Source organism: Capsicum annuum, chromosome 7 (assembly GCF_002878395.1).
Source record: "Capsicum annuum cultivar UCD-10X-F1 chromosome 7, UCD10Xv1.1, whole genome shotgun sequence".
NCBI classification, from domain to species: domain Eukaryota; kingdom Viridiplantae; phylum Streptophyta; class Magnoliopsida; order Solanales; family Solanaceae; genus Capsicum; species Capsicum annuum.
In genome coordinates, this window is record NC_061117.1 from 200910139 (window position 1) to 200928511 (window position 18373).

Below are 18373 nucleotides of genomic sequence, written 5' to 3' on the forward strand. Positions count from 1 at the left end.
AACTGAAGGGATTTTTTGAAATACTGTAACCAAGCAATTTTTGTATACTCATCTGGATGGAATAGATTTACCTACTAGGGTAGGTACTAAGAAAGGTTCGATTAAGATTTCTAGTTTGACTTGAAAGTTGACTGCTATGTAAGAAGTTACAAGAGATAAAGAAGCTCCTGGATCTAAGAAGGCATAAACATGTAAATAAAAGATTTGTTACGTACCAGTGGCTACATCAGGAGAACTTTTTTGATTATTTTGGGATTGAAGTGCATAAAGTCTGTTTGAGTGTTGTCTAATGGTGGCACTGGAAGCGACACCCTGCTGATTCGGCCGATCGGACTGAGCTGAAGGACAATTATACTGACCCTGAGAACCTGACTGAGGATAATCTCTGATTCTATGGCCTGGCTTGCCACACCCGAAACATACGTCACTACCAAACCTACACAACCCTTATGATTCTTACCACATTCTCCGTAAAGAGGATTTATTCAAGCACTGCTGACACTATTCTGAGATTTAGAGCCTGGCGCCCTATCTTTGTAACCATTTCTAAACTTAAGAACTAGAGCATTGGATGAGGACGAAGCTGGAGCTGATTTTGGATGAAATTGGAAGCGGTTATCATCTTCTGACTTAGACTGAGTAAAATTAAAGCTACCTATTCTAGCTCTCTTGCTCTTCCTCTCTCTAAGTTATTCTTAGCTTTCTCTATATACTAAGTATAGACCATGAGCCTGGATATGTCCTTCTCCTTAATTAGCATCGTCGTTCTGCACTCGTTAAACACACTCTCTAACACCCCAGACACAAACTTGCTCATTCTGGACCTACTATCTACTACTATATGGGGAGCATACCTGGCTAACTGAATGAACTTGAGGGAATACTCTTTCACGCTCATGTTGCCTTGCCTAAGATTGATGAACTCTAACACCTTGGCTTCTCTCATCTCTAAGAGAAAAAATCTATCTAGAAAAGCAGTAGCAAACACTTCCCACTCTATGGGCTCTGCATTTATACCCCAGTCTAACATCCATTGCTTAAACCATATATGAGCTACATCTTGTAACTGATAGGCATCTAACTCAACACTCTTACTAGGAGTCACTCCCATAATATCTGTAACTTTCTAAACCTGATTGAGGAACTCCTGTGGATCCTCTTCTAACTTAGATCCTAAAAATAGGGAGGATTCATTTGGGTGAAGTCCCGAATCCTGGTTGCAGCATATTAGCCACTGGTTTGGCCTGAACAACAGCTGGTCGTTTATTCTGCGCTGCTATGAAATTGGCTAGAGTAGTGAATGCAGCTTTGAATTCTGCATGGGAGACATGCTCATCCAGGGGATCTGCCTGAATGGGCTGAGGTATTGACTAATTTCCAGTTCTTCTTTTGTTAGTCTTTTTGGGAGGCATGTTTTGTAATCGGGAGGAAGAAAAGGATTAGATTAGGAGTTTAACTTGGCTCATGCTCACTCGCACGACATGAAAACTGAAAGAAGGGAAACTTTCCTAAAATATCTTATAGCCTCTTGTCCATAAGTGTGGCGTACTTCACACCCATGTACAAGACTCTACTTGACGCGGCTTTTAGACTCCCTAGGACACTTTAAAACCTTAGGATCTGATACCAAGTTTGTAACGATAAAAAATACACCCTGGTTGGCACACGGTGCTTATGACCCCAAAGGACCACAAGCTAACCCATGACTGATATCTACTGTGAGCATTGAATAATAATACTAAAATAATACGAAAAATAGGATGAAATGCCATAAGGTTCAAAATCTAAAATACTAATAAAAGATAACATCTAATAAAATATCTAAATCTGAAATACTATCTGAACCAGTCTAGTCTAAAAAGCCTCCAACTGAACTGTCTGAATGTGGAGTTGATGGGAGAAACCCCCAACTAAATCCAACTACTGAAATACTGAAGCTACTGTAAATACTGAAATGGAAGCATATCCTCGATAGATAAAGATTCACTACTAAATCTAACACTGCTGGCTGAATCTGAATCTGTATATGTATGGTCAGGAACCTGAGCATCCGAACCTATGATATGAGACATTATAGCGCAAATAGAAAGTATGCGTCACTACGTGGAATATAGTGGTATGCTAGATAAGGTAAGGCTGAATGCAAAGGTTCATATGCATGAACAATAACTGACTGAATGATATGGAATATCTGAGTAAGAGTACATAGATAACTGAAACTGCTATAAATACTGAGTATGCAATACTATGCATATACATGTATACTGTAACTGAGCTTTTACTAAAGCTGAGTACTGAGTTATGATAATTGAGTAACTGATATCTGAGATTACTGATAACTGAATTACTGATAGCTGAGTGGATATATCTGACATCCCGATTCTGTAGAACTGAACTGAGTTTTATACCGAGACTAAAACTCAAACTGTGGGAGGTAATCATCTAACAAACATGCCCCAAATAAGATAATTAGGGTCTAACCTGTAACCCTGGTTAAAAGGGCGTCAGTACCATGCCATGAGTAAAGACACTAAAGAGTCACCTTCATCTAGCAGGTTTCCTGAATAAGAATGGTGGTACCCTCAACTGAAAGGTTGAAACACCTCATCAACCGTTAACTGGCAGGTTGATGTCTCAACCTATGCTGGCTACATAGTTTTGGAATGCAAGGACTGCTACTAAGGATCACACCCTCTACTGGCAGGTGATCCCCCTATGCTTGGGTCCACTAAGTGCTGAATCCTACTCCTAATTGAATGACACTGATTACTATACTGAGCTGAATTAGACTGGTACTTAGTCACTGAGTTCTGTAACTAACTGAGTTCACTGAGTTTTGTTAACTGATTAAGTACTACTATTTTGTGACATGACAGAGACTATTCTGTGAATACTGTAGCTCTTGGTAAATAGCTAGATTGTCTAGTATTAGATAAACCCAGGACTCGATAGCATGAAAATAAAGTATAGCATGATCTTGAAAAGCATAACAATGTCCACTTGCTCATAATTCATTCATAGAGATATTTTATCAAACACTTGTAGGGCATAAGCTTATACATGATTGAGACCACATAATGACATGTTATGATTCCACTGCTTACTTCACATTGGCATTTTAGCAAACACTTGGGGAGCATGGATTATTTCACATGATAATGGCCAACACATGAACCTCATGAATACAATACTTAATTGCAAATTTAAGGGTTTAACATACAATTCATATAATTCATCACATAAACTATTTTTAATTTCATGAGACTTGTAATTAAATCATGAATTGAAACCCAACTAATATCATGAACATAAATACAATCGATTTCTAGCATTGAAATCATGAATCTATAACTTGTAATTTAAAAAGAGGTTCTTGGGATTTATGGGTGAAAGGAACCCATAAATGAACACCTAACATACCTTCGAGCTTTAATCTTGAAAGAGAATTGACTTTTCTTAAATGTTCTTAGATTGGGAATTATAATTTGCTTGATTTTCTTGAAGAAGGACTTGAACCTTGTTCTTGGGAGATGATCTTGAGAGGAAACCCTAGTTTTCTTATTCTTGAGAATGAAGAGGATTAAGGATTTTTAAAACTGATTTATGATGGCCATGTACACATTTTTGATGATTTAAGTCGTTGGAGGCAAAGGTAAATACCAAAATACCCTTAAAAAAACAATCACAGTTGCTGAGATTTTTCAGTTGACGACTTGGGTTGATAAGTCTCACTTAGATGACGACTTATCACCTCAAGTCGTCACTTCTGATCAGTTTTTGGGCCCTTTCTCATCATGGGTGATGACTTAGTTGATAAGTTGTCACATAATTGACAACTTATCAGCTCAGGTCGTTACTTAGGAGCTTAATTTGATGGGTTTCTAGTTTGGGCTGACGACTTGGCTGATAAGTCGTCACAGAGTTGACGACTTATCAGCTCAGGTCGTCACTTAGTTGACAGACTAACATGCTGAAGTAAAATGATTACAACTTTTCGCTCCGATATAGGATTTGGGCGAAATTGGTATCGTTGGAAAGCTAATTCAATTTCCTACAATTTGGTGAGTCTTGATCTGGAAAATTCTAAGTAGAGAAAAATATATGCTTGTTTAAAGCTGACTAAGGCAACATTCTTATAAAAAATTCGATCGGTAAGGATTATTTTGATTCGTCCAATAGCTAGGATGTATTTGAGGCCTTAAAACATCAAACTCGATCATAAAACTACCAAAGCACTATAATTTAATTCTTATAAGCTTAAAGCATGGTTCTAATATTGGTTTGGATTCTCGGGGTATTACAGGACCCTAGAGATCAGAATGAACGTAGTCAAGTGTGCCATTAGTTGAGTGGATGCCTTTAGTGAATCTGAGTCTCTTCTGCTTGCCAAAAATGCAGTGCTCACAGAACTCCAATTTGGTAATACTCTGGCCATCAAGAAGTCCTCTCCTGCTTAGTTCAGCCATCCCATTTTCACTCATATATCCCAGGCGCATATGCCAAAGTTTAGCAACGTCACTTTCTGATAAAGAGGAGGTAGAAATAGATACATCATCTATAGCCGTAGAGCCTTGCAAGTCATACAAATTTGCATACTTTCTCTATCCCTTCATCACAACAAGTGCACCTTTAGTAACCTTCAAGAATCCACCTTCACCAGTGTACCTATATCCGTTCGAATCAAGGGTACTTAAGGAAATAAGATTTCTCTTCAGGTCTGGGACATACCGCATATCACCAAGTGTCCTTACAACCCCATCAAACATCTTAATTTTGATTATTCCAATACCAGCTATCTTATAAGGTGTGTTATTTTCCATTAACACAACATCTTTAGAGACTGTTTCATATGTTGTAAACCAATCCTAGTTGCGATACATATGAAACGTTCAAGATGAATCAAGAATTTAATCCTCACTGGGTTTGGATTTACCATCAGAAACTACCAAGAGTTCTCCATCACTACCGCCATCTTCAACAAAATTGGCTTCACCAAACTTCTCTAGTTAGTTTTCCTTCTATTTTGGAGCTTCTCTTTTCTCTTTATTCTGTAACTTCCAACACTCGAATTTGATATGACCTTTCTTCTTATAGTATTTGCATGTTTTGTTTCTGTTTCTAAATTTCGACCTATTCCTGTCATCACCCCTAGAATTTCTCTCACGATTCCTTCCTCTAACAATGAGACCATCTCATTAAGTCTTTGTCCTATTCACAAGATGCTTCATCTTCTCCTTAGAGAACAACGCATCATAGACTTCATCTATCATCATGGTATCATGACTATATAAAATTGTATCTATAAAGGTCATGTATGATATAGGCAGCGAACTCAACAAAATAAACCCTAGATCTTCCTCATCGTACTTAACCTCCAGAGTCTCTAAATTAGAGATGATTTCCTTAAATACAGATAGGTGATCCTTCAATGATGTACCCTCAGACATGCGATGGGAATAAATTTATTATTTGATATGCAACTTACTTGTTAGGTTCTTCATCATACATAGCGATTCCAGTTTTAACCACAATACAATGGCAGTGGTCTCCTTCAAAACATCCTATAGAATCTGATTGGATGAATGGAGGTGGATCTAAGATAGAGCATTCTAATCCTTACGTCGTTTGTCCTCGTCCATCCACGATGAGGGCATCTTATCAAACCCTAATCTTCCAAATCCATCTGTGCAAGCACATCCCGCATCTTAACCTACCATAACAAAAATTTGGTATTGTGATGCAATAGTGAAATATCATACTTCACGGTTGCCATCCCTGAGAAAATAAGTGAACAGGCTCTAATACCAAATTGTTATGTTTCAGACAGAATAAAAAAACCACAAGTAAAAGAAAATAAGAACAACACACATATTTATCTGGAAACCCTTGCGGGGAAAACCACGGGCAGAGGCAGAGGAGGTTTCACTATAATCGGGGGAGAGTACAATGTGGAGAAGACAGAATTTTTTGAATCACGAAAATAACCCACTAAATCACACTTTAAAAACATAAAGGTTCTTACCGCGGGGGAAAATTCAATCCCTACGCTACCACCATAGACCCTATTGAAAATCACAAACATAGTTCGCACCGCAAAACTTTCAGGGTTGGACCAACAAAATTCGGGTCACAACTCTAACACACTTCAACTAATATGTTTTAGCTATTTTGTCAATCATCAAAACTTCATGAACTCAAATAAATTTTCCTTTTATGATAATGGCAAACCTTTTGTCCTTGTGCAAATCATGATATTTTCTTATAGACACTAAGTCAAGAACTTTTAGCTAGAAACAAGTTAGTTACTGAGTCATAAATATTGCACAACCCAAGTCTTCCCCCTTTTGGCATCATCAAGTGTAGTCAAAACATAGATAAGTCCAGTGTGAAGTACTGAACAAATTATGGCCATTGGGCTATCACTAAGACAATCAGCGTAAGATAATTTAAAGAAACAGTATAATAGAAAATACAGAAGAAGATAGACATAAGCAAAGAAATAGATGCATCATTGAATTAGCAAAATATGACCTACATAAGAATAGGATAACAACAACACCATAAACAACCTAGTCACTTAGCAAAAAAACTTAAAAGGACAAAATCCAAAGAAACTAAGAGGATGGAGCAGAAGATGTTGGAGGAATAGGTACAATTAGTTATGTCAACTTGCGAATGACATCTGCATTATCAGCCGTTTCCTTAGCAAGGTCTGTCTCCAATGTGAGGGTTATGGCTTGAAGAGCCTCCTTATCTTAAGACTGAGTGGCATGAGCTTCCTCCAACTCAGCTAAAGTATCAGTCAATTCATTTCACAACTTTTGCATAGGATTGTCAGTTTGTCTCATTGAAATAGATAATACAACATGGTTCAAACTCTCAAGAATATCCTTGGTTGTATGAAGAGACCTAACTTGCACAGGAATAGAATAATTTTTAAATATTAAGGTCAACCAAAACCATAGGGAAGAGCATGTGCCTTTTTATCATTCTTAAAGAGCACTCGTTGCATTTGCTTGATAATAAGACTGGGCAGGTTGATCTTGACCTCAGTGTCAAGCAGTTGTATAAGAGTGAGACCGAAGTAATTTGCTTCAGTGTGTCTCTCCTTTTGAGGTATGATCATCTTATGGACCACATAAACGTAAAGTTGATAGAGAGGAGACATCTCTCACTTAAGGACACGACGATGTTAAAGAAGATTAGAATTACCTGAGAATTTCCCAGTGATGGCTAATGTAGATGTCATGTTATCTAGAGATGGCCATTCCAATTTAACATAGTAATTCCATAGTTATTCCAACCTCCAAAAGGGATAGTAAGGATTTAAGTTATCTCTTTAGCAACAAAATAGATAGAGATGCCTTGCACAGAGGTAGTGAAAAGATCTCCATGGGCTGACCTATTGGTATAAAACTGATAGACTTCAGGCATTCCAAACTTGCGCAGAGTATCACCCTAAATAAATAAGGAAGACCAGCAGTGAAATTCTATTTTTCCTAAAAGGGTGTCAATTTTATGTCCCCTAAATCTAGTGATAACTTATCCTCGGATAAAACGCCTCTTTTAATAGTGCAGGATGTGCTGCAGGTTTGTATCGGATAACTCAAATATCTCAATCTCAGCAGGAGAAAGAACATCATCTTCAGTTGCTTCTAAGTCAAAGGATGAACCAGGTTAAGTGACTTATTTTGAAGACTTAGATTTTCGAGTTCTTTTAAATTTTGGAGAGGAAAGATTAGGCTTCTTTGGAGAAGATTTCTTTGAGGGTGTTAAAGAAGCAAAAAATCTTGAGATTCGAGGAGCTGGTTGCTTAGGAATGGAGCATTTTATTATCTTTCCTCAACAAATAGATCTGACAAACAGATCAATATCTGAGGGTGGAATTTGTGGAGTTAAGGGAGGAGAGGATGGCTATTTTTTTTTCTTGCTTTCTTGAAGATCTTCCTCAAGAGAAGCCATCTCTTGTCTCTTTCTATTTCTAGTATAAGGAGTCCTGGTTAGAGAGAATACATGTGTAGATATTTCAAAAAGAGGTTCTTCCTCAGGAATAGAAATACAAGGCCCAAGGCCCAAATTTATTCACTTAGCGTGAACGGGCTCTCTTTGGAATAGGTGTAGGAGTGGGCACATCTTCACGAGAAAGTATTTGAAGAGGAGTGACTTCTTGCACCGGATTGGAAGAAGAGAAATTATAAGATTGATTGCAAGAAGGGTCTTGAGCAAATAAATTCACTATGGAACGAAACTCATTCCAAGCCCTAAAATCAGACATTTTGATAGTCGGGGTTGAAGAAGACTTTAGAGTTTTGGCTATATCTGGGATAAACAGTAATGACGAGTGATTTGGATGAGGAATCAGTGGGATCATTCTTGGTTGGGGACGATGGAGTAGATGAAGCCATTAAATAAAATTTAAAGCTTTGAGTGAAGCAATGTGGTTAAAGTTCAGAAGTAATGATCATGGAGTGTAGATTCGACAATAATTTATATAGATGGAGAGAAGAAGAGAGAGAAATAAGGAAGTTGAAACATATAGGGGTAAATGGGTATGATAGGAGCGAAGAATATGAGAGGGAAATGGGACAATGATACGAAGGCGGCGACAGTTTTTTGAAAAGGAGAAGGACTTCTGAGTTTTGGCAGTTACAAAAAAGAGTGTTGAAGGTAAACTATTGAAACGTAAGTGCCTAGCCGTTTCATAATGCATACTTAATCACTAACTCAAGTAAATCATACATGAAAAAATCCATGAGCTCCACTGCTTTTAATTTTTTTCTTTTTGCTTCGTTCTACCATTTTTATTTTACATATAACATTTGCACTCAATGTGATGTTCGAGAATATTGACAAGAAACTATTATTTTCAGCTAGCTATCAGTTGCAGTTTGCTGGAAAGATTTTTTTTTCATTATTTTTACCACTATTTCTTTTAAGTAATGTGAGAATAATTTTATCATATAGAATTTTTGCAGCTTGAAGATGTTAGATTCTTTCTTTTTTTTTGTGATCTTTTTGATAGCAATGAGCAATACTCCTTTATTGAGGTTCCTTGAATGCATAGTTTGTACAATTTTCTGACAGATCTTCACAATCTTAGTATGATAATTTTAAAAAGTCCTTCATAAGGTTAAAAAGTGTTATTTCTGAAGGTTTTTTGGTCATTCGTTTTTATTATTGTGTAAATTTGCAAAGACTAAGTCTATTTTAAAATTATATGTTGTTACTTTGTATTACATTCTATCTGACTATTAATTGCTTGGATGTGTTGATTTGATGGATATCCAACTATTTTAGTTGTTAAAGTAGCTTGACTTGGTTCTAAGAGATTGACTTCCTAACTATTGGTATTCCTAATGTAATGTTTGCAGCAAGTATGAGTATAGGCTTTTGCATCTAAAGTACAAGATTTTTGCTATTTAAAATACAACTCAAATCCTTTAATTTTAATTATTTAATTCTCTTGAGTGATTAGTTCAACTATGAAAAATAAAGTTGAAACTAAAAATTAAAATTAATTAGAAAATTTTAATAATTATAAATTCATAATAGACTTTTTGAAGGATGTGTCAGAAAGCTAAGAAATGAAAATTCTTAGAATAAAGATTAGAAATATTTGTGCATGTCCTCGAAAGTATTGCTTTATTTCTCTTTAATGATGATCGAAGGTAAAATAAATAAGAAATTATCTCCCCAAAAGTCGAACCTCATATGCACATTAGTATTGCAAAATACCCGTGACTGCTGGTAATTTATTAGGCAAAGCTTAATAAAGACGTATTTACTGAAATCTAAATTTTTTTTAGTACTTTTAAGTGATACTGTATTTTTTTTTTCTTACAAAATTATCCACCTCCCCTAACACAACCACCTTTCCGCCACACAGTTTGTATAAATATAAATTCATTTTAAAACACAAACTGTACCTACCTAACTCTAAAATCTCACAAAAATTTCCCAAATTTCGTTTTATTATCTTCTTGATTCAGACATATTGTAAAATCTGGTGTTACAATTTTCATTGCTCAATTAGGTATGTATGTGTTCTTAATCCTTCAATTCACAGATTTATTAATTGAGATTTATTTTTCTGCTCTTTGTTTTGTGTTCTAGAAGAAATTAATTTTTTAGAAAATAGTGTGGGTTTTATAAGTCAACTATATATCTTTTAAGGTGTAAATTTTCTTTTTTCTTGTTATGTATCTCAAATTGGTTGTTAAAAGAAGCTGAATTCGGGAAATTAGTGTGAGTTATATTCTTTGGATTAAGCTTTTTCTGTTTAACAAGTCAATTTTTATGGATAAGTCAACAAATTTATCGATTTTTGATGCATTGGGTTGATTTATATATCTGCGTTAGAGTATTGAGCTGTTTAGTTGTTTAATTGTCCAAAAATAATCCCTTGTTCAACGGAAAATCTAATGTGAACCTTTGAAATTTTTTCCAAAACGAAAAAGTTGAATCCTTGTTTAGAGAAAAAATTGCATCTTCCAAAGGTGCAAATTAAGAAATTACTTTCTGGGGTTATGGATGATGCTTTGGTGCAACCATTTTTTTTTCTTTTTCTGATAACCGTGGTATCCTGGCTAGCTTTTCCAGTGCAACGAGTATTTCAAGAAGGGGCCGCAATTATTACCAATAGCAGCCTTCTACTTCCTCTTCTTCCCTTTCCATTCTTCAATCGCTTCCTCTTCACGTCGTATGCTTTTTTTAAAAAAAAAAAAAATCCCTTTTCATGTCTTGAATGATGATGCTGATAAGCTTGGACCCTTGTATGCGATGATTATGTAAAATCTTTGCTATTTAAGGACCCTGTTGATCTAATATTTTTGCTCTAGAGTACTGAGCTGTTCAGTTTTTTAATTGTCCAAAATTTGATACAAGGAAGAATCAGTCATCACATTTTCCATTTCTCGTTTGTTATTTTACTTTTCTTTGCATATAAGAAATTAGGTGATTTATTTATTTATTTATTTATTTGTTTTTTCTTTAAAAGTTTTAATATTGCTATTTTTGGAGTTGATTTTGAGGTAATTAATTGTGGGTTCTTGAAATATTTGGATTTAGCAGGCAGCAGAAGATTGGTGACATATAAAGTATTGTTCAGCTCTTTCTGATTTGAAAAGATACATTTTCTTGTGGTGTTGGTGGAGTAGAGACAATGGAGGCTAGAGTTTCACAGAGCCTTCAGTTGTCCTCATGGATAAATTCAGATAACATAGTAAGGAAACCGAGTGGTTCGTTACGTTTATCTGAGAAATGGTATGAAAAAACAAGGCATCGGATAGTCGTATCCTGCCGTTTCCAGCCTAGAAAAGCTGCACATTCTGATAGACGAGTACAGTTGAAAGTTTCCTGTTCTTCCCACAATGTGCAAGGTCTTTACTGTTTTTGCAGTCCCATATTCCAAGAATATGCATGATTCAATTCAGTACAAGAAATTATAGTTGTGCATTGTATGCTTCAAACATGCGACTGATGCTGAGTTTAATATAAATATGTATACATGTACGTATATATAAAACAACAACAACAAACCCAGTGTATTCCCACATAGTGGGGTCTGGGGAGGGTAAGATGTACGCAGTCAATACCTCTACCTCTAAAGAAGTAGAAAGGCCGTTTCCGATAGACCCCCGGCTCGAGACACGGAATACTACACAAATACATAGTAATGTACGTATATATAAAAACATACACATATTCAATTGAATGAAGTGGGATCAGATGGAGCGAAACGGATGTAGAGGATTCATATAACCAACCATAACTGGCTTGGGACTAAGGCATAGTAGACGTAGTGGTAGTAGTAGTTGTTACACATATTCAATTGAATGAAGTGGGACCAAATGGAGTGAAATGGATGTAGAGGATTCATATAACCAACCATAACTAGCTTGGGACTAAGGTAAGTAGTGGTTGTTGTTGTTTTAGTTGTGTATGGTATGCTTGAATCATGCAATTGAATGTTGCTGAATTTGAGTAGTTTGCTTTCTTGGGGATAACCTGTTGGTGAGCCTATGCCCCGTTGCACCTATATGGGTTCAAATTTTGGTTGAAATATTTGGGAAAACCAACTTATTGGTTGTAAATTTCTGGCTGATATCCTTTTAACGATTTAATAATAATAATTTTTGGTGATATCCTAAGCTCCCATCCCCTGTGTTTCTTTTATCTTCTATTTATATTCTTATTCTTTGGACTAGGATGCTCGGTTTGCTAATTAAGATCACCTTTAACTGCAGTTAGAATATCCCCTTAAGCCAAAAAAAGAAGAAGAGGATATCCCCTTTTTTTTTTTTTTGAGAAAGAAGAGGATATCCCCTTAAGCAGCTAAGTTCCATGTAATTGAACTGATAGCTTGTTGTTAATGATGATATTCCTCTTTCTGCAACCATGCGCAACTCATATGTACATCTATTTCACCTTCTTTCTTTCACGCTTCAAAAATGTAGACACAAGAGAAGATGGCGAGGACACATATTTCTTTCAAAGAGAATGAGGGAATATAAAACTGACTTCATGTGGAAAAAAATTGGACTTATCTATCATTCCTTCTTCAATTTAAATTTAAGCTTCTCTGTTTAGAATTTTGGTGGGTGGGTGGGGTGGGGTACAACAACAACATACCTTGTGTGAACCCACAAGTGGGGTCTGGGGAGGGTAGGATGTACTCAAAGCTTACCCCTACCTTTGTGAGGTAGAGAGGCTGTTTCTGATAGACCATTGGCTCAAAAGAAATGTTTCCGAAGCAGAATTGCAAGAATAAAACACCGTGTGATCATAAGTACAAAAAAAGAGGCCTTTTGGTACAAACCAAATAATATGTTGCAGTTCTTCCCCCTTTTTTTCTTGGTTCAATATCTTGGGACATTTAATGCACCGGGCTGCCCTTTTTTAATATCTTGGGACATTGTATAGACTTGGAGCTTCAATCTGCAAGGCTTGTTCTCCATTCTCTTTGCTTCTACCAAATAGTTAGCCTCTTGATCTCAAGTAATCTAAACCATGCGTGACAGCGAGGTAAAGTTTATTGTAGCTTTCAACAACTAGTTTGACCAAAGGTGAAAAAGACATTTTATTCGTACAGAGATTAATACAACTTGGTCTTAAGTACACAGGTCAAATTTCAATAAATAATGCACTCTCTGAGCTAGTGCTCTTCGGAGAAGAACTGAGTACACCACACATAGACCGTCTTCAGATGAATTCCCATATAAATAGTCTTTCTATTGGATACAAGACGGAACTTAGAGGACATCAATTACAGGAAAATGACCAAAACAACAACAATGAGGTAAAGTTTCTACACAAGATGCGCTTCCCGGACCAACACCTGGTCACCATAAACGTTTTAATAAGGGCTCCTTGTTTTTGAGCTGTTCACCCTTTGCCCATTTCTTTATTACCAAATATTGCTGGAAGGATAGCATTGACTATGAGTAGGTAGTGCAAATTCCTGCTTCAACATTTTCCCGTAGACTTTGGGTAGCATCTGAACTTTTCATGATTCACAGCCTCATACAGGTACCAGTGAACATCTCCCAAGGGACATTGCCAACAAGCATCCAGTACCCATCCTTATCCTCATAGGAGAGTACATAATCAGATCCATGAAGCAAAACCTTCAATTTGCTCTCATTTAACATTTTCTTCCCTAGAGCTCCATGAGATCCATATTGACCAAGGGTAAAACTGAACATATTTTCAAGAGCAGAAGAAAGCTCCTGGTATGCAGAATGAGTTCTCAAGTCCACTTTCCTCGAATAAGGACCACCATCCATGCTGACCTTAATGAAGAGGTAGTAGATCCACTTTTTCCATCCACTTCTTGACTGTTCTTCAAAGTAGGAAACCAACACATTCTTTCTAAAGGATCAAATTGGTGGCCAACCCGCAACCTGTGCCTTGGGAGCAGGGGAACTACGTCCTGCACGATTTGAAGAGCTCTGATTCACAGCACAAGGCCTCTCTTGAACTGCATTTTGTGTTATTGCCTCTTTCTTAGGTGGTTGCTCCCCAGAATGGACGTTTAGGAATTTCAATTGAAATATAATCCAATTGAAAGCAGTACACTGCATGAAGTTTACATATTTGAATAGGAAGCCAAGCATGTCTGCAGTATCAAATCTGATTTTCGGAAGCATCATATTACCTTTCAAGTTTTGTCAGCTATTAATTTCAGACTTGGATTAGCTCCTTAATTAGGATCTATTCTCACAATTAGGTTTAGTTTGTTTTTCCCTGGTCAGTAAACTATGAGTTGGTCTTTTTATAATTTTATGTCTGTGAAGTCCAGTGTCCTCTGGGTAGCAAATATTTCACCAAGGATGACTTTATTTATGCAACCATGCTTGTAATTTAGTAAAAGAGGGCCATGAATTTGGATTTCATACTTTCGATGGGTTTCTGAACTTAAATTGTATTACATGGGTCCAAGAAGAATCAAGTAGACTTCCAGACACCTGCCATTACATGGTGCGCATCAGTTATTTCTTAACTTCAGGATGAAAAGGCTACTAATGTTTGCCCTTTTTATATTCATGCGCTTTCTAATTTTCCATACTTTTGTTTATAACAGCTAAATTAGATCTAAATGCTGAATATGAGTGTACATTTATTATATATAATAACATCTCTATGTAGCAGCCATGAAATCTTCGGACAAACGCCGCCACTATAGAGAGATTTGACTGTAATCTAATTGAGTTTTTACATTTTTTTGACAATCTAATTGAACTTTACGTTTAAGGTGGGACAGCAATGTCATCAAGACATTTGATACTTTAAAATCCAGTGGTCGCAAAATCCTTTTGAAGATTTGCTGCTCACACTGTAGCTCAGGTTATCTATGTTCTTAATCATTGGATATTGTTGTCACAGTGAGAGCAGGGGATCAATATTGGAAGCAATTCAAGCCAATAACATCAGTTCCTGCTGGCCTCCATCCGCTTGGCATGCAGTCTCAACTCATTAACAATAGAAGACGCTTGATATGTCCTGTTCTACAAAAGCGTGCTTCAATAATATGTTTTTCTGCTCTGGTATCAGTCTCTTGCGTACTTTTTTTGTATAATTGCCGTCAGTTCCTTGGCTAGCTAATTACATGCATCTAGCGATCCTAATCCTCGTGGGTCAATCATACATGTCTTTTATATTAATCTTGTGCAACTTTTGCTGTGAGAAGTTTCGGAGTTCAGAATGCTACTGCAAGTAGCTGGTTATGGCATAAGTTATCACATTGGACTATGTCTTTGTACATGTAGTTCTGCATGCCAAACAGGTTCTGCAGTCAGCATATTCAAATCAACCTCATTTACTCCGAAATCAAGTTTATCAGCCGCTCTATTTGCTAGTTATTGTTTATAGATATATGAATCTATAACATTTAGAGATACATCTTTGAGAAGTCAACATGTGGAGATATATGTTGTTACGTGAAAGTGGTTAGACCCCTTATTATTAGCCCGATCCTTGAAAGGCTAAAAGAAAATCATGGATTTATCAAATCATGTATTGGTTCAGATAAATCCATTTTTAAGAAAAAATTTAAAACGAAGAATTCTAGATAAAGGATAATAAATAAACATGGTCTTCTTTTATTTGAAACATTTCGTGGTCTTCAGCCAATTATGTGCTTAAATAGAATTACCAGGAGTAAGCTCTATGAAATCCCTGTAATGGTACTTTCCATTGAAATAGCATTTCAAGTTACAGGAAACACAATCCGAAATAGGAACTGATTACTAATATGTATATTGTTAGTTTTGATGTTGTTTCTTATACTACTACTACTTGCAATCATGCGTTCAACATTCGGTTTTCCATTTCCTGCATCATTCAAGTAAACTATATTGCTATTAGCCATTTCTGTTTGACTTTGTTCTTGCATCAATGCAGAATGCTAGATGTGCTGAAGGACAGACACAGACTGTTACACGGGAATCATCAACCATTACAGTTGCACCAGTTCAAGGTAATCTTTCATTCTCTTTATAGCAACTGGCAGAATGATGAATGAAAATAAAGCAAGTTGTATTCTGCAACTTTGTTGTCCCACTGTTATACTTCTGGAGTTATGGTTAGTACTTAGTAGTGTCTGCCCTCCGTCCCTACTGCCGTGAAAAGAGCATGGAATGAGTTTAGCTCTACTTAAGCAATGATGTTCAACAAGGTTTATCAATTAAAAATCAAATAGCTATTTTTGTACTTCTATAAAGATCCAATGTAAAGTATCATCTGAATGCTGATATTTGTGGTCTGAATGCAGGAAAGGAGAAATCTCCTGAACTGGATGATGGTGGGACTGGGTTTCCCCCTCGTGATGATGATGGAGGTGGAGGTGGAGGTGGGGGCGGTGGAGGCAACTGGAAAGGTGGGTTCTTCTTTTTCAGGTTTCTTGCTTTCCTAGGCTTGTTAAAGGACCAGGAGGATGAAGGACCCTACCGGGACCAACGTAGAAGATGAAGAAAAGCAGAATACTACAAATATCAACATAGAAATTAAAGAATTTTGGAAGTCCAGGAGTCATAATGGTCTTCCCTCATCATTCTCCAGACTGGCTTCGAGCATCGTGTAGAGGGAGGGGACAATAATCTTCTATTGATTGTGTGTTTGAATGTAGCATTACCTATAGCTCATTTCTATGTTCTTAGAAATGGACATTTTTTCTAACTCTTCCTATACCTTGTATGGTTGGGTAAGGTGCTATCATAGCTTTAATTTGTTGTATAATGTCCTACAATCCTTTTTTCTTAGGTGTGGGGAAAGGGATTAGAATGTTCTGTAATGTGATCTTATTACATAGTTATCAGGTATCATTTCCAATAATTTTCACAAATAATTTGTCACGATCCGATTTACAAGTCCTGATGGCACCTATCAATTTCTGTCAGTAGGTAAGTCAATACCATAACTTGGAGCTAATGCAATGGGTTAATTAGGTAAGAATTGTTCAACTAGGCCAAACTCAACTAACACAAGATATACATAAATAGTGTTTTAATATAAAAAGATAATGAACTACGGATATCAATCTCATGATCTGGTAATATTCGTAGAAGACCACCTAAATACGATCGTAATAGAAATACAACCCAAGAATCCTAAATAGTTAATGCGTCTGTCTTGAGAAAGACTGAATCAAAGATAGAAGGAAACAAGCGACTCGAAACTTCAAGAGCCCACCCTATCTCCAGAATGTCAACACTGCAAGAACTCAACTCAACGACGGCAACTAGTACTCGTATCTGCACTAAAAAGGAACAGAAGTGTAGTATGAGTTTCAAAACAACAGGTACTCAGTAGGCATCATCGATCGACTGAGCTAAATCATGATATAAGAATGATAAAGTGCTAAGATAATCATAACTAAGTCAAGGTACAGAATCGAACCTGAATCATCTCCATCATCGTTGTATATGATAAGTAAGTAATTCGGAATAACAATATAACATAAGGCACCAACACGTGCCAATATCGTTGAACATCACAAGTATGAAACATCAGAATCACAATATGACATAAGGCATCAACATATGCCAATATCACTTTACATAACATGTATTAAACATCGGAATAACAATATAATATAAGGCATCAACGCATGCCAACATCGTCGTATATAACAAATAAATGATTCGAAATCGTAAAGCAACACAAGTGCAAACACAAGTAAAAGTTTGATGCCCGTACACCAACTAGTGCATAAGTAAAGGAACTCATCACAACGTCCCATACCACCGGAGAGTACACTCAAGAGAACATAAAGTAAAGAACCCATCACGGCGTCCCATACCACCAGAGGACACATCCAAGAGACATAAAAGAATCAAATCTCCACTATATATATATATATATATATGTATATATTTATATATATATATATGTATATATTTATATATATATATGTATATATTTATATATATATATATATATGTATATATATATGACCAACTTCTCATTATCCATGATTTTACACAATTTCCATCAAACGGCCATTTGCCAACATTCATAATTATCATCAGTGATCGTAATTGAAGAACATATACCAATATACTCATAACCATAATCATAGAACCATGTAGGTATTTATCTCATCAATACACCCTATTTACCCCTTAATAGCTAGCCAACTCTTATTACTAAATCACTTACTCACTAGTCATCATATACCTAATTACTATCCATCCACTATTCATCACTTGGTCACTATTCATAGATCAACGACTAACCATTGTTTACTAACTCACCAATATCTAACATCTAGTTAAGATTCACCACTAGACCATATTCGACAATTAACCAATATTTATATTTAGGCATCATAATTCCACTAGCCACCATCTAACAAAAGGCCGCAGATCACCACTTA

At 36.2% G+C, this 18373-nt stretch overlaps 1 protein-coding gene across 3 annotated transcripts; it reads left to right on the top strand.

Moving 5' to 3' along the window:
- Nucleotides 1-9716: 9716 nt before the first annotated feature.
- LOC107856793 lies at nucleotides 9717-16850 on the top strand. Of its 3 annotated transcripts, none has more exons than XM_016701764.2 (5): nucleotides 9717-10033; nucleotides 11071-11378; nucleotides 14884-15044; nucleotides 15901-15976; nucleotides 16271-16850. In XM_016701764.2, the coding sequence occupies exons 2-5, from the start codon at nucleotides 11162-11164 to the stop codon at nucleotides 16465-16467; spliced, it is 651 nt and encodes a 216-aa protein (XP_016557250.1). In that variant the 5' UTR covers nucleotides 9717-10033; nucleotides 11071-11161; the 3' UTR covers nucleotides 16468-16850. The 3 variants fall into 3 exon arrangements, with proteins under 3 accessions (XP_016557250.1, XP_016557252.1, XP_016557251.1); XM_016701766.2 differs by having other exon boundaries at nucleotides 9810-10037; XM_016701765.2 differs by having other exon boundaries at nucleotides 9810-10033; nucleotides 11068-11378.
- Nucleotides 16851-18373: the final 1523 nt, after the last annotated feature.

Excerpts from the sequence above, each read along its gene's own strand:
- LOC107856793 (XM_016701764.2), top strand. The coding sequence starts at position 11,162 with ATGGAGGCTAGAGTTTCACAGAGCCTTCAGTTGTCCTCATGGATAAAT. Across the intron at positions 11,379-14,883 it reads TTCTTCCCACAATGTGCAAG|TGAGAGCAGGGGATCAATAT; the intron begins GTCTTTACTGTT and ends TTGTTGTCACAG. Across the intron at positions 15,045-15,900 it reads TAATATGTTTTTCTGCTCTG|AATGCTAGATGTGCTGAAGG; the intron begins GTATCAGTCTCT and ends GCATCAATGCAG.